Genomic DNA, 16,643 nt, shown 5'->3' with positions numbered 1-16,643 from the left:
TATTTCAAGTGATGTCAGCACACCATGAAGCAGTGAAAGAATTCAGCCAGAAATAGAAGTACCTTTCATCTAATATTAACAAAGACAAATTTAAACAATCTCTGTTTCTAGTGACATATTACTATAATGCATCTCAGAATTTCGTATTGCTTTTTTAAAACTAAACATCAGTGTGCTTAAAAACAGAAAAATATTTCCAAATGAAGTTTGTTTGAAATGTTTGAAAAATTTGTCTGTTATTTGTTCTTTCCTGAATAATATAGGTATTTTCTGCATTTAGACTTAACATGAAAACAAATGTATCACTCTGTTTGTCACTTGTCTGATTGTCACTCATTAATGACCATGTGCACTCAGTTGACATTGACAGCTGCATTAGCCCTAAATGAACCTCATTAGCATGACTGTTAGCTGGAAACCTTGTATACTTGCATTGATGCCTTATGTACAATACTACACAATGAAATTGGTGTACATCTTACAATGAGTTATTTTTGGCAGGAAAAGTAAAATAAACAAGATGTTTTCCTTTTGTGTTGTAGTATGTTCACGAGGACACAGGCAGCAATGTACACTTCTCTGTGTTGTTAACACCCATTTAGTAGTCATGGCTGGAAGTTCCACTTTGAAAAACAATATACATTTTAGAAGCTTGTTTTCTGTTGTTTTTTCAGTACACTAGGAAAGTAAAGGTGGCATAGTCACAAGTTGACCTTTCATGGATTATGGCACACTGCGTAACATTTGTGTGGTGAAAGACCTGCTTTATCTGCAGGCCTGTTTCAATCGACAAATATTCAAATTTCTGGCAGACTGTCTAGGCAAATGTGTTGTCTTAGGGTGTGTGCATTCACTTTTTTGCCAGGTGCTCATAGCTTTTTGAAGGATCAAAGTTTTCTTTCTAAAAGACTGGGTGATATTCAGGATCGCTTTATTGGATATTCAACATGAAGAAAAAAGTTAGATTTCACTTATTTAATCAAAGTTTTTCTACAGTACAGGAGATCTTTTTGTTTGGATGTGTGTGTAGCTTCTGTGGGTGGTGCTGAGACCAGTTGACTGTGGTCGCGTGTTTGGAAAGCATAATAAACGAAGGGTCAGCTCCTGTTTTCCTGCCGTCTGCTGGAAGGTCTTCTGTTTACTTTAGCTCTTCTGGCTTGTGTGGAACACAGAGGCCAGGCAGCCAGTTCACTCGCCGTCTTGATCCTGGCCATATGTCTTCTATGTCTGACCGTCCAAATGCAGTTGGCTTTCTCTTTTTTTGTTATGGAATCCAGATGATTGGGAAGTAGGGGAGATGGGGGTGGGGGGGCACGCTGTTTTTTTTTTCATGTGCTGCTTTTAGACTTCCACTTCCAAAAAGAGAGAGAGAAAGCAGAGTAATGATAGGTTTTTGTAGAGCAGAAAGCGCAGCTGGGAAGAGCTTTGAAAGTTTAACCAAACTATAGCAGAGTAATGAGGGTCTAGAGTGGCTTGGCAGGTTACGTAACAGTCTGGATATGGTATTTCCTAGGACGAGCTGATAAATGCCATATGGTGTTCTAGCGTGTAGCTCAGAGTTTTCTCCATCAGCATCACAGAGGCAAGGCAGCAAGCCCTCGTTCTTCGTTTCCTTTTTTTTTTGCCTTCCGTGCTTTCCTCAGCCGTGATTTTACAGCCTCCCTCTGTTTCTGAAAGATCAGTGCAGATAGGGAAAGACTGCGACGCGATGTGGTTCTCCGTTGTTGGGAGGAACGAGATGTCGGTAAGCCAGCTCAAAGTCCTTGTTTGCTTGTTTGTGTTGTGCCTTCAGGATGTGCACTGTGGAAGGGGGAATATTGTACTCCTGAAACAGCTACAGCTGCACAGCTGGGCTGCAGCTCCCATTCCACAGGAAGGGAACTAGCAGGGCTGTTCGAACTGGCTGCTACATTTATTAATTCCTGTTTGCTGTGACACTTGTCTTTCCCCCCCATCTATCCTTCATCTTTAGTTATAATAATTTTCGGAAAGTAAATAAACTGTTCATCTCTAACATAGTTATAGTACAGTATATGTAAACATCATTGAATTTTGAGCTCTTATGGATAGAACATAGCTAACATGCGTTCCTAAAAAAGCAGTTCAAGGTTAATCCTCACTTATTTCATAATTTTTAAAATTATATATATTCCAACAGGCCAGGTAGTGTAAGATTTACTACAAATATATAAGGTGCCTTAGCAAATTAAATTTTGAGCTCTCTGAAATCTTGACTTGTATTTTATGCAAGATTGGCTGCATTAAAACTTTATGCTATTTCATGGTACTATAAATCACCTACCTGATTTGTGTGGTTTTGTTTTAAGGTAAAAAAGTTTGAAAGATAACTGGGTGTTCAGTGTAAACTTACCAAACCAGTCCGTGAGAATTGTGTGTCGGAGTGATAGGCAATTCCCATGAAGAGTTTATACTGAAGTCTGGAAGTCCCAGAGAAAAAACCAGAACTAAAAAAATAATGCATGTGACTTGAAGCCAATTAAATCTCTATGAAGATCATTCTGAGGTTTGTATGGTGTGTGTATGGAGGTTGGACTTCAGTTCACAAGATTTTTATTTATTTTCGTAATGCTGTTTTAAATCACTTATTGAAATGTCATAGGAATTCTTACCTTATCTGTAATACAGAAGCAGGCAGTTATAGGAGCCAGCAACTTTTCGTTTCTGTTCATTTTCAATAACTTTCATGTGGTTACACCTTTGTAGTTAATCAGTTAAAAGAGGTTGTTAATTATGAGATTGTTTGTATAATTCTCTGCACGTGTTGGAATTAGAAGTAATCAATGATAGATTCGTATCCTGTACGTGTTACATAATAGTGGTGTTGCATTTAGTATAGTTTAATAAAACCCTTTACTGCTTTTCATTTTATTTTTTAATGTTTTTAATGTGTTTTGTCTGTGATGGGCAATACTGCATTTTAAGCTATAGCTAGCAGTGTGATTCATATTCTACTCTCTTTCAAGTGGTTTATGTTATGATGGAAATTGGAGTACTTTCACATGTTGACACTTGTTTACAATTAAGTTGTAAAATACAATGATTTACATTATTACTAAGCTTTGTGTAATTGCTGGTAAGATTGAAGCAAAGGGGGCAGTTACAGCTTCTAAGCAGGAGTACATTAAAAAAAAAATTTAAAATCAGTATTTGTAGGTTTAGCTCTTTAGACCAGATCTAAGTTAATAATTGAAATATATAATACAGTAAGTCTCCTTCCAATAGCGCGTTGGAAGAACTTAAGATCTTATGTATTATAAACTTACTCTTTATGTGCAATAATATTTATTTCAATAATATTATTTATAATACAAAATAAGTTCAAAAGCATGTATATTTGATAACAATGTAACATAATAACACTAAATTAAATATTCTCAGTTTATTACCAAAACAAACATTGTAACTAAAAAGATCTCTAACAATACACATAGTAACGTGAAAATAAAAAAGGAAAAATCATGGAATTTAAAAAATAATAATACACAAATATACAAGCAAAATGATATATTTTTAAAGACATCAATTGTGTTTAATGCTACCATGTATTTTCTAGGCACTTTCAATTGTATGGATGATAGATTCATTAACGCCATATTTACAAACTTGTCAAGCTGCCGATGCCAAAGCTTGTAGCCTTGCAGTCAAGAATCTTTCTCACTCTCCTACGTTTTGTGCTTCCACCAGTGGTTGATAATGTGCATTTAGTGAACATAAAGCAGGAAAAACATGCTACTGTACATATTGTAACAAAGGCACAATGGTACACACTAAGAAGCGAGAGTGTGGACTGGGAAGCTAGATGCGAATAGCAGCACAATACTACTCAGTAAAACTGCCTGAGATCAGAGATATTGGAAAAAACTAAATCTTGAAAGCAGGCATGCAGCCTAGAAGAATCCATTTCATGGACTGACCCACGCTATAGTAAAACCCCCACGCTCGTTGAAGGGGGGGGCATACTGTATATATAATATTTCTGTGGAGAAGTAATCTTTATCACACAGTAGCAGGAATTTTAACCCTCTCCCCCTTAACAGCATAAAATTCTAGTAAGCCACTGCTGTACACAGCCAGTTCTAGTAATACAACAGTGAAACATAGTTTTGAGAGGTTGATGGCTCCAATCCCGAAACTGGACATGGCATCTAGACCAAGTGACTCCAGATTTAACTTCAGAAATATAACCCCCTGATTAAGGATACAATGTATGCCATATATCACTATATTAGACTTTATTACAATTATATCCACATTGTTTCTTTTTAGGTTATAGGAGCAGTTTAAATGGGGGGAATTTTGAGTGGCTCTAGAAGTCATTTAGTGTCTTAAACTAGATCAGTCTCACTTTGCTGCTAAGTAAAAGCAAAATGACTTTTGACAACTACTTTGATTGCCAAATCAACTGTTACTTCTAATTGTCAGTTTTCATTTGTCACAGTATTTCATCAGACTTGCTTTCTCAAATTGGGTTTGACGTAAACTGGTAAAGAGACTCTTTTTTAGGATGGTACGTTTTGTTAAATAGTGACTTTAGGAACAAACAGACCAACAGTACAAATTAGTACTAAATCTCTCAAGCTCATGGAGCTTCCATGAAAATAAAATCGAATTTCAAATGTCCGCCGGTACCATGTTGTGCCTCATGTACAAATTGTGAATCAAACATTGAAGGCCCTTTTGTGTTTACATAATACAGTCTGAAGGAGAAGATCTAAAAACACTTCCGCTTATTAAATATTTACTCACACAAGCGGGGTTGAAAGCCAGCAGTATAGTGCAACTGTATCCGCAGTTTTGTTTAGACTGGATGTACGTTTGTATCATTACAAAATAAAAGTCCTACAAAGTGCAGGCAGACCTGCCATTGGAACTATCCTAGTGATCTGCACATTAATAAAATACATGTCTGTTCTTGTTTTTGGTTTCTCACTCCTAATTTCATCTAAGTTCTGTGGAGCATGTTGAGAGCAGGTGTTTTTTTTGTTTCAGCTTAGGTCTCTGTTTTTTTGCTCTTCAGTCCTAAAAACTGAAAGACAGCTTTGCAAAGTGCAGAAGCCATAATTTCCCTCTGACGTCCTGGCTGTGAGCTGGGTACTCCAGTCCTGGCTCCTGCTCTTGTTCCCCCACTGCCGTGCACCAAAAAAGGAGAGGGGGCTTTGTGTGTGTACTCTGGAGTTCCTCTTCAAACCCACATAAAAAGTGCAGCTGCGTCTGTAGCAGACCAGAGTCAGAACACGGTTTAGACAAACAACTCTGTTTTCCTTTTACAAATGTTTTAAAACTTTTAATTAACAAGAGTTTAACAAAAATAAACACTAGTACTGAGACCTGACTGAAATTCTACTAAGATCTAAAAAACTGTTTTGGGATGGCTCATGCAGTAAACTGTATTTTCTTGAAAAGAAAGAATGAAAGGTTCTGTGAAAATCTGAAAAACACCAGCATTGGCTTGCTGTTGCTTTTAATTAGGGAAGTCTGAAAGAAGTTTGTAGAGCAGTGTGTGATAAAGCAGATACAATAACACAAAGAAAGAAGAGTAAATTTTAAGTAATTTTAAGCAGTACAATAAAGGATATTCTCCATATTTGCATTCCCCATGACAGAGTGTGGATCAAAGTAAGAGGAATCACGGGTAGCTATGCTCAAAGAGCTGGCCAAGACAGAAAACCAAGATTGATTGAAACACTCAACTCAACTATGTGCACTGAGGGGTGTTTCAAAAACCATAAAAGGCTAATTCTGAACTCTGTTGCATGTTGTTCTTTGAAGATGAATCTGTTTTTGTATAGATCTTTAGTTTTCTGATTGTTCCTTTCTTATTTGTATTTCAGTAAAGGGTCCTGGAGTTCTCTCAGTTCTTCAGTGTGTAGTGCATATCCTCATCTAGAGTGTGTTGAAGTGTGAAGCATGTACATGAGTTGGGAGGCTAGTATAAACCATTCTTCCTGCAAGACCCTGGTCGTCTAAAGTCAAAATGGAGACCTACTTTGTCTGATTCATGAGAACCTGACTCAGCTTTTCACACTCAATGACAAGAAATTATAGAACGAGGAAAGACCTTTTTAGGTGTTTTTTTTATTATCATTTGCAAATGCCTGGAACAGCATGCAATTTCCCAAGGAATACAATTGTTTTAACACTTGGAAAAACAAAGCAACGTATTTCAGCTTTATCGTGTGCAATAGGCATTCTGAAACATTTCTGTATTCAAGCTTGTCGCATTTGTCTTTGACATATGACACTGCTATTCTGTATTCCAGTGTCTCTGCTACACTAATGAGCCTTACTGCTTCATGCTGTTTACAAATGTTTACTTGAAGTAAAATAACAGTATGCAAATTGAAGCATTTGTCTGTAAGGTCCTGATCCATATGAATATATGTAATTTTTAGGATGTTTTTAATGGTAAAAGAAGACTATAACACAACCTACAGATTCTACAGACTATAAGCAGTTAATGTGCTACTGTGATGCTACTATTTTAGAGAAAATGAGATAAGTCACTTTTCATAAACTTGTTTTAAAGACTATCATCTTAATTTTTTGTTAAAACTCGCTACTTAAAAAATTTACACAGGTTTTTTGTGTACGAAACCACTGGCCAGTTCTCCATTTACATAAATAGCCTAGTGGTTCCTGTTAGTTTCTTTACAGTCACTTCATTTGGCATCACGTTTATATGGTTGCTTAAAAGCGGGGACTGATCAAGAAAGACAATGAGGATGGAAAAGTCCCTTGAAAGTACGCATCAATCTTGGTAATTTAGTGGCAGGTCTCCTGCTTTTGCTTCCAATTTCCTGTATTCACAGAGCTAGGTTACAGTTAATTTCCGTGAACAGGAAGTGTCTGGGTGGAGACAACCATGTGTTTGTTTACTAAGGAGCCAAGAGGCATAGCCCAAAATGTTTCTGTGACAAGTTTTCACTCAAAAGTGAAGACATTTAAAAATATCTTCAGGTGTTTAGATCATGAATCAGGAATCTCAGGTCTCTGTTCTCTTGTCAAAGCAGGTCCAAAAACAGACATCTTTCATTAAGCCTATTTTCATGCCTGTGGCTTGTTGTTTATCTGTATTACTTTTTGCCTTAACAAGAGATACCACATTCATTATGTTTAAAGAACTCAACCAAAATCACAGAGCAGTCTTCTTGAAGAATGTTGTACATCTGTAAGCATTCCTGCTCCCACTCCTCTGACTCCCAAAAAAAGAAAACAAAGAAGGAATGGATATGCAAGGCAAAGCTGGTGCATTCTGTAATGTAATGTAGAGATTGATAACATTTCTGATTCAACTGTGGTATTTGCTCTACTAAGCATTCCCGAATGTTAACCCCTTATCAATAAGGCTGGATCATGAACACCCAGCCAGCGGTTTGCTTTCAGGAAAGGAAACAGGTACAGGTGATACAGGAAAAGAGGGGTGTACTGTAACTAGCTAGTGAGCTGATGCTGATAATCGACATCGGTATTACGTTTCATAATGTTGTCTGGTAGTAACTTTGTTCAAGGTGCAGAGCAGATGTCATGGAGTAGAGTATGGGTGCAGTTTCTTAAGTCAAGAGTTGGATGTTTTGCTTTGTCACCTTCTTCAGTTGGTTTCATTACGTGCAATAACAGAAAACTCTCACCTTGCAGAAAAGAGATGTACTGTAGTAGGATTCTTCTACATTCCAGTTGTATGTTAAAAGGCTACACTGTTTCAAATGGCAAACATTATCTGTATCACTCTGACAGTATGCATTTTTCATAAAGTGACTCAAATATTTTTTTCTAGGGGCAGATGCAATAGAGTGTATAATGTGTTTTTACATTCTTTTCCTTTTCCCTAATAATAAACACGCTCTAACTAAGGCAGCTGCTCATTTCAAAGTGCATCACTTCTTTCACTGATAAATTACATAAGGCTTTGCAGCTGAGAATGAGTGATTTAGTACAAAGCACGGCTACTGCTGAAATATGATTCAAAGGGAAAATAGTATTGGCATGCACCCTGCTAGTCGAAGCTTGTGCTTCCAAAAGATTTGAAAACATACAAATATAGATTTTTAAACGTAATTTATATAAGGTTTTATGCTTGACAGCCTGTCTGACAACTTTATGAATATACCTTTTATTAGACATATGTTTTTTTTTAACTGTGCTAAATATAGACCTACAGTAAATGTAACAGTCTGTAAATAATTTTATACACTCTCAACTGGAAAATGCATTGTATGTTTTAATGTAATATAGATCTAACACCTTGGCCATTCGTGACTTCTACCACTGTGAAGGTTCTGTACATGTTTCAAACATATGGTCGTTAATATTTTCAATCAGGAGGCATTCACTGGGCAGTTCCATAAGTGTGTGACTGATTGCTGCTTGCTTTTCATTTGCTGTGCCTTCCTAAGTTCAAGAATTTAAGAGTGAGAGAAGCGCCATGCTGAGTATGTGGGAGATTTTGGCTGAGGTGAATATTGTATGTCTCAGAGTGGCCTTTTACCACAAGTGAAAGTCTGATGTACTTTTAACCTCTTCTCTCTGGTTTACAATGGAAAGCCGTAAAAAGCTTACTCTTATAGTAGTCTTCAGAGCATTCCCTTCAAAGCAAAAACTTAGCTTTTTTTTCTCCTATGTGCAAAGACTGAAAGGAAAATGTTTTAAGAATTACATACATATCCTAAATGATTAATTTTATTTTTAATTAAACATAAATTACAATTTTAAATCAAATGTGAATTTGTAGTAATGAATGCACCACACAGATTATGCACAACAACATAGATTTGTACTTGTTTAATAGTGAAGGTGTACAGTAGGTACATAGAAAATGTGTTTACTTCACAAAGGACAAACTTCAAGATACACTGGAATAGTTATGGGTAATTGCTTGTTAAGAAGACCTGTTCCTTAAAAGCTGTTGATATGGTGAAGAGAGAGTATGCTAAGTCTGCTTTTGTTCCTCTGTATGTGTCTGAGTCACTGTTTATTGTGGCTTAAGTTGCTAAATGTATTTTACTTTTTCTTGGATGGTTCACTTTATGGATGGTTCATGTTTTTGTCAATAAGCTCCTTATTTTGTGTTGTTTATCAATTGTTCATATTATTGGAAATATTCTTTAATTATACATTATATCCATTCCTTATTGTTGATAAGCACTGTCTCCTACTTTATTCACTTACCCTGTCTGAGGTTTGTCCATCCAAGGTTTTGGGTGCTTTGGTACTTGTGGCACCAGGACAAACCTGGCCAGAAGGCATCCTCAGAGCTTCTAGAACATTCCCTGTGGCCAGAGTCTCAGTTCTGAATTTGCACTCATGCATTTTCCTCATCACATCTTGAAGATTACTGCACTCAATACCTGTAAAGGTACTGTGTGTGCTATGTGTTCCATTTATACTATTCCTTTTAATACGTGAAAACTCTTCCTTTCTCTTCCTTTTTATAACAGAAAATATATTTTCATGTTCTTGTATTTGAGAACACTGGGTGCAGTTTACTTGTTGTCTACAACACATGACAACAGGACCTCATAGAAATGACATTAAGAAATTTAGAAAAGATCTGAATGTTCTTCAGTAATTTCAGCATCCTTGGAAATGTGGCCTACTCCTGGGTGTTTGTTATATTCTTAATATTGTATAAAATTGAGTGATTCAACAGTTTTGTTCTTTTAACGGTGATGCATTAATTGAGCGTACTGCCACAGGAGATGAATTTGTGATAAACATATATGATACACTGTAGCAGTAAGGCATTGCTTCAATTTAAGTAAGTACTGCACTGCAATGTGAAAAGGGCAGTAAAGTCCTGGCAGTGGGCATTCTGCCATATTCGTTTTGATAAAGTAGCATGCAGTCCACTTTAAGTCTTGTTCATTGTATGCATTTCATGCTGATGTAGCAATATTTTTATGAACCCCTGCAATTAAAGATGATGCAGTAAACCATTAGATACACAAACTCTGAATGAAACTGACAACATTTTATCAGCTGCAGTCTCCTGCATTTTCATTTTATAAACAACTGTGCTTCTCTCCTGGCATCCCTGTCAGAAAGCAGTGGGTTCAGCTATTGTCCTGCTGTTTAGTGAGCTCAAGTTACAGTAACTGTGGAGCCATAGCACAAGACCAGAATATAATTCTTTGCCAAGTGCTGCTGACTCACTGAGTGACTGTAGTCTGAGATCTGTGGAGTGAACATCTCTTCCTGCTACTTAAGAAATTGCTGCAGTTGGGGAAAACAAGCATAAAATTAAATGAGCTGCTCAGCAGTCGGTATGTTATCCTTGCTTTGTGCTGCTGTGTTTATCTGTATTGCGTAAGTATTGGATCTGGGATTGTGCTTTTTGAATTATTTTCTTGCCAGGAGACAGGAATACTGCATAAGAACTTTGAAATATAAGGGTTTTAAAAAAACAGATGAATTGCATGCCTAGATTATTAACTAGAAGTTCACATATGGTGTTTCTTAAGGGATTGGATTTAATATGAAACATGCATGTTTTTTAAATGGCTGGTTATTTTCTTGGAGAGACATGAAAGTGTTAACTGCAGTTAATACAGCATTGTAAAATTTTGCAAACAGTACTCTGGTTTACTACTTTGCATGCACTGGTACTGAAGGAATTGAGAAATGAAAAATTACTTATTTGAAAGGGAAAACGGTGGAGTCACAATTTATTGTGAGTTTGAGTTACTTAAATGCTAATTTGAATTAGTGACTTGATATATATAAAACAGAAGCAACTAAGGAAAAATCATTTTCTGAAGTGCATTTTATGAGCATGGGTGCTACTCACAGCTAGTAACAGTGCATTTATTTTAAAGATGAGTCAGCACACAGTATGCAATTGTCTCCTTATGCCTGTATTTGGATGATTTGAGTTTTTTCTGCAATGCAAAGAAAATTCCAAGCAGTTATGCATGCAATTTTTACAAATTTTTCCACATTTAGGAAGCTGATAAACTAAACAAATACTCGGTATGTTTGGATCAATTTGAGTTTAACATAGGTATTTTGTGCACATCATTGAATAACACCTTTTCTTTCTAAACCTGCAATTGCAGGTTGTACTTATTAATTTTCCCCTCTTCACTTGAATTGCCATTTGTTAATCAGCTCATTTTTATTGCTCTGACCTTTATGCACCAGTACAGAATAAGTAATAGGTTTATTCCATGCTGAAAAAAAGAAGAAAGAAAACACAATGTTTCGGCTGTGGAGCCTTCTTCAGGTGTGAGTCGAGTGGAGAGGCACCATTAACTGGAACACACTATGAGCCACACTGTGAGCTTGCAGGCACCTAACAAGTGCCTTGAATCTTGGTGGCATATGTAGCTGAGCATGAAATCCAATACCACCCAGCCAGTAAACACCACCGCTTGGAGAATTGCAGTAAATGGCAAAGACTAGGCAAAAACTACCAGTGTTTATACTATAAGGTCTAACCTGCAGTCTAAGCAAGCACAATTAGTAGTTGACCCAAACAGAATATATTATATTACATATAATATATTACATTTTTAGCTTACTTTTACAGATCATACTACTGATATCTCTTCTCTGTTATATTAAATAATTACTTAATAAAATTGTTCTCTTTATCTTTTTCTCCTTTACTTCCTTTACTGATTGAACAAGCATTGTTGTCACAGTGCTATGATTTTCTGTCTTTTTAAGTAGAGGAATCACTTTGTGATCAATAAGGCCTTATTGAGATGTCATTTGTCTGACTCCTCTATATTGATTTCCGGTGAACACAATTGAGAGATGCTGTCTTGGTGTTTCATGAGCTCTTGTCATTAAAGCTATTGAGAGACTTTTTCTGCAGTTCACTAATGATACAAATTATTTGAGTAACAAAAAATGAGTATTTTAACCAATATAGTAGTGTTTGCAATGAAGATGGGTGTAAACAGTCATGCAATTATTCAGTTACTTAATAATATGCTTGAAAAAGATGCCAAAGATAAAAATGTAAATTATTTTATCCTTTACTTGAACAACCCCTTGACCTAACAAGGCAGCCATGTTGTTTTGCCAGTGAATGAACTCAACAGGTAAAGATCACTGGCCATTGCGGAGAGCTGGAGCTGAAAAGCCACTCAGCTTTCTCAGGCAGATCATGTTACTGGGCCAGGCTTCTGTAACTCACCCTTCTGTGTGGACTCCACCTGTGTTACCTGATGGTAGTTAACTAGCTATTCTTTTGTGTCAGTGCTATTCTGCATAGTTTCAGTAGTGTCCGTCAGTGTTTTAGCTAGGGAAGTTTAAAGCATGACTTTCACTGCTTATGTTATCATTGTACTTTTTCTTGGCATAAATGTGTTTTCTGTCTTTTGATTGCACAAAGATCATTTCTAGGCAATTTTCAGATCTGTTTTATTATTTAAAAAGTTGAGGATAAACATTGGACATTTATGATTCTTTTTATGATACATTTTTACAGTGAGATATTGTCCAAATTAAAAAATGCAGGTACATCAAAAATCTTTAAGGAAGAGTGCTGACCTTCTGATAACAGAGTGACAGGGAACATTTTTATTTCTTCTGTACAATTTGGTTTCCCCCCTGGCGGCAGTGAGTGGTTAACTGGTCACTTCATGTTGACGGTTATTTTGCTTTTATTTAGTCAGATTCTGGAAACTGCAATAAAAAGAGAAGTGGAAAATATATCTATTGTATCTACTATACATTCTTTCAAAAACCTTCAGTAAAACATGCACCCTCAGTACTGTAACATTTCTGATTCTGATACATAATACACTCTCAGTTTCGCAGCCCTGAAGTCCCCTAAGAAATTAAATTTAACTGAATTTTAGTTATTGAGCTTTAATGTGCGAGATACTGAGCTAGTAAAGTTTAAGGATATTCTTTGGTCAGAACAATTTCAAAGTCTTCTTGGGCAGAGAGTTAGAGTGGATTTGAGGGGTATTTGGAAAATGTTTGCAGTAATCTCTCTCTGTCAACATACCAAAGTTAATCATGTGCTTCATTCTTACCCTAAGACAAACTCTCTTTGAGTACATAGGCTTTTTAAGACACAGAATTTATAACATGATATGTGTTCTATAAGGGACATTTAAGTGCTGTATATTGTTTTTTCACTTGCATGAATTTTTCATGAGCTAGTAGGTTTTTAACTTAGAGTACAATATTGTGCTATAACGTAAATTATTTGTGGTAGTTCTGCAAGAACTATAGGGTTGTTGACTGCATACAGGTTCTTTTGTGGAGGTATAACAAGATGCTGTCTAGCTGATTTGTATTTGCAGTATTATTTGCAGTTACTTTAAAAGGACCAGAGTTTTGGAAGAGTAATCCATATTGTTTTCTTCATTTTTTAACTTTCAAAAAGCAATTGATAAACACTGTTCTTCAAAAGGAGCAGATCATTTTTAACTCTCTTTAGAGGGTTAAACATTAACAGTTTTTTCCAAAACAGCTATTAAAATGTTTGTTCTCCTTGGAATTGTCCTGGGGATTTTTGTGGCTGGAAACCTGTATACAGTACTAGCAGTACTGATGATATTTATTTTTATGTTTGCCAAAATTGTTAAATCAGAATATGGGGACAGAGTTTGGTTATTTACTAGTAATGAATACAGTGAGTGGCTAAAATCCCACTGCAGTCTTTGGAGGTACCTAGTATTTGACACTCTTAATTGATCTTAGAAGGAACAATTCAAAGTTAACTCAATGCTGAAATCTACAAAGCATGTTAGGAATGAATTGTGCAGACAACTTTTCAGTCCATTTTTCCTTCACCTGAAATAAGTGCTTTCAGCATTCTACAAAAGAATTAGTTCCTTATTAGTTTAGCTGCCTGAAAGTAGTGTAATAATAAATTACATGATTTGTAGTTTATAATATAGCAGTATCAGCACAAGGGGGAGAGTGGGGAAATGCCATTAAATTAAGATATCTTTGTTTATGCCACAATAACCACTTTATTTCTGTTTTAAAGGCCTAGCACAATGTTGACAGTACAAGAGATAGAAAGAAAATACATTTATACTATTTATACTTTGTAGTAAAGAAGAGAAAGATGTGTTGTGGCATAAACTGAGCCTATACTGTAACAATGTCTGAAAAACAAAAGGAAAGCATGTATTCTAACGAACACCCTAAGCATATCAAATTATCTTTTCAGAATGTTGACCCCTTTCTAGAATGTATTTTTACTTGTACCAACTAATACCATAGTGCTGCCTTTTCTGCATACTGTTTCCCGTGGCCTAAAATAATGTCTGGTGCACGGGGGTCTTTATGGACTGATGTTGAGACAGGCCTTGTGGGTATTCCAGAGTGGAATATCATGCTGTAAATCTGCAGCGTGTTGTTTCCAGACAGAATTCGACTCAAATGGCCAGCTCGGCGATCTAGTGCTGTGGGGTTGTTCAGTAAGTAACCCCTGCCAGGACGACTGTAGTGAAGCTGAGTCCTCATATCCACAGGAAGCCCAAGGGAGGAATTCTGAGAAGTACATACATGGTGTTGTTCCAGGTGGTTGCAGAAGGCCGTCCAGCGGACTTTCTTAGCTTTCCTGGATTTATAGACTTATGTGGGCTGGCAGTACTGACTCCAGATGCCACATTTCTTAACTAATATAAGCAACAGCAGGGACGTGGATTAGATGACCTTTAAACTCTCCAGCTGTTTGTGCTTATTCAGTTTCTAAGGGTGGCTTGGGGAATCTCCAAAGCTGGGGAGAAAGGTCTAACTTTTTCTATCCCCGAGACTGAAGCTCCCACTAAAGGATGTCATATTGGAGGGGACTTCAGACTCATAACAGTTCTTGGCTTCTTTAAGTTTGTCAGACTTACTTTTGAAAATGGAGGAAAAGTAAGTTGTTACATAGTCAAGTTAAAACCTGTGACTCGCCAGTAGGATATATTTAAGATATTAGTAACAACCCACAATCTCATGCTGCCCTCTTATTCTGGGGTATATAATTAAAAAGGTGTGTTAATTATTAAAAGTAGGAATGCTACAAGTGAAACATCTCAATTGTGATTAATCTGTTTTTGAAGTTGTAGAATTTTATGACTGCTTGCATTTGTGCATTGACAATGAAAAAGCCAACACAACAGGTCTGAGTGATTTACAACAGGTGAACTTTATTTTTGAACTACGTTATTTCAATACAGTGAGGCATCATATCAAAAATGTAATTGTGCATATGTTCCCCTACTGAATGTATTCTTTTCCTTTCTCTAGGGTGCTGGACAGGACAAACTAGGAATTTACATCAAGTCTGTTGTGAAGGGTGGAGCTGCTGACATGGTGAGTGTCAATGGTCTGGTTTTGAGCCTGTGGCTGAACCTGGCAGTTGAGAGGAAAACACTTTTCACTGATCTTCAAGTTTAAAGTGTCAGTTGGGGTGGAAAACATAACTTCATAATGTGCTTTGCTCCATCCTAAGAAATATTAAGCAGCACTGTAAACTTAGTATTTTATTTAATTATTTTAAATTGTCTCTTCCATTATGCAGTCTCATTATTTTGTAGTTTTATAAGACGCTCGTTACAATGAGGGGTGATCAGTTGCAAGAATTACAAGCTACAGACTCTTTCTACTGGAGATATTATTGTAAGTTATTTGTAAGTCTCTTCAAATCCAGTTCAAGTTTGGCTTTTGCACATTTAGTTCAATCTATTTAGCTGAATTCAAGATGACTGATATACAGGATTATAATGTGAAAATAAAAGTCAGACCTCTCTGGTGACTCAGTCAGTAAAGGCACATGCCCAAAAACAGGTTGAGCTGTATGGCCAAGAGGTTCTGGGTTCAACTCAGGATCATATTACTAACCAGTCTGTTGGGGCACTCTTAGCTCTCGACAAAGACAGTTACCCTGTGGTTTTTACTACATTTAAGGGATGTGCCTGTGCTCTGTTCAGCACTGCATGTATGGGTGCTACATAAAATAGTGATTCTGCTTTTTTGAAGAAATAAAATCCTAGAAATCTATGTATAAACAAATATGACCTTAAATTAAATGCATTGCTTTTTATTACTACATCACAACATGCACAAAAGACTGCAGCCTAGAAGTGGTGTTAGAGTGGGAGGGAATTCTTAATCTGTTTTCTGTGAGATTTTACCAGAAATTCACTTGAATCCATCAAAATGGCACTGAAATACATTTGTTTGTCAATTGGTCTCTCACAAAAATGTCCCCTGTACGTATAAAATACATGATGAAAATCAGCTATACTGTTGTCATCGGTCATAGTAGTAAACATATAGAGTATATAGCCCTGCATGTTATGCTTAAACCAGTTTTAAAATAATGTAGTTGAACACAAATTAAGTTTACATCGCTTTACGTATGTCTCATTGTCAAAGTTTTGTCCATCTCAGGAGCACAGAACTAGAGTTGCTTGTTTTTTTACTTACAGTACATTATCAAAACAGGTTAATTTGTTTGTTCAGGCTGATAGAGAATTCAGTGAGCCTTTGGAGTTAATCACTGAATAAAGATGCACACTGACTGACCTGTTAATTGATCTAATATTTCTTAAATGTGTTTAAAAAGCACATATTTTAAGTGTATCCTCAAAGCTGTTTTTTTTGCACTTCAGTACTTTGCCGAGTTTAACAGGAACTGTGTCTTCAGATAAAATGTCTTTATT

At 36.3% G+C, this 16,643-nt stretch overlaps 1 protein-coding gene across 21 annotated transcripts in view; it reads left to right on the top strand.

The window, feature by feature from the left end:
- afdna (afadin, adherens junction formation factor a) overlaps positions 1–16,643 on the top strand; it is a 165,036-nt gene that overhangs the window by 122,206 nt on the left and 26,187 nt on the right. For all 21 annotated transcript variants that reach the window (XM_088625059.1, XM_088625073.1, XM_088625056.1 and 18 more), the window contains one exon: positions 15,226–15,291. In XM_088625059.1, coding sequence (XP_088481185.1) covers positions 15,226–15,291 — 66 coding nt within the window. The remainder of the gene's footprint in view (positions 1–15,225; positions 15,292–16,643) is intronic.

This window comes from Lepisosteus platostomus, chromosome 3 (assembly GCF_059453375.1).
Source record: "Lepisosteus platostomus isolate fLepPlt1 chromosome 3, fLepPlt1.hap1, whole genome shotgun sequence".
NCBI lineage: Eukaryota > Metazoa > Chordata > Actinopteri > Semionotiformes > Lepisosteidae > Lepisosteus > Lepisosteus platostomus.
Note: the sequence above shows the minus strand (reverse complement) of the source record. Positions and strands in the feature narration are given on the sequence as shown.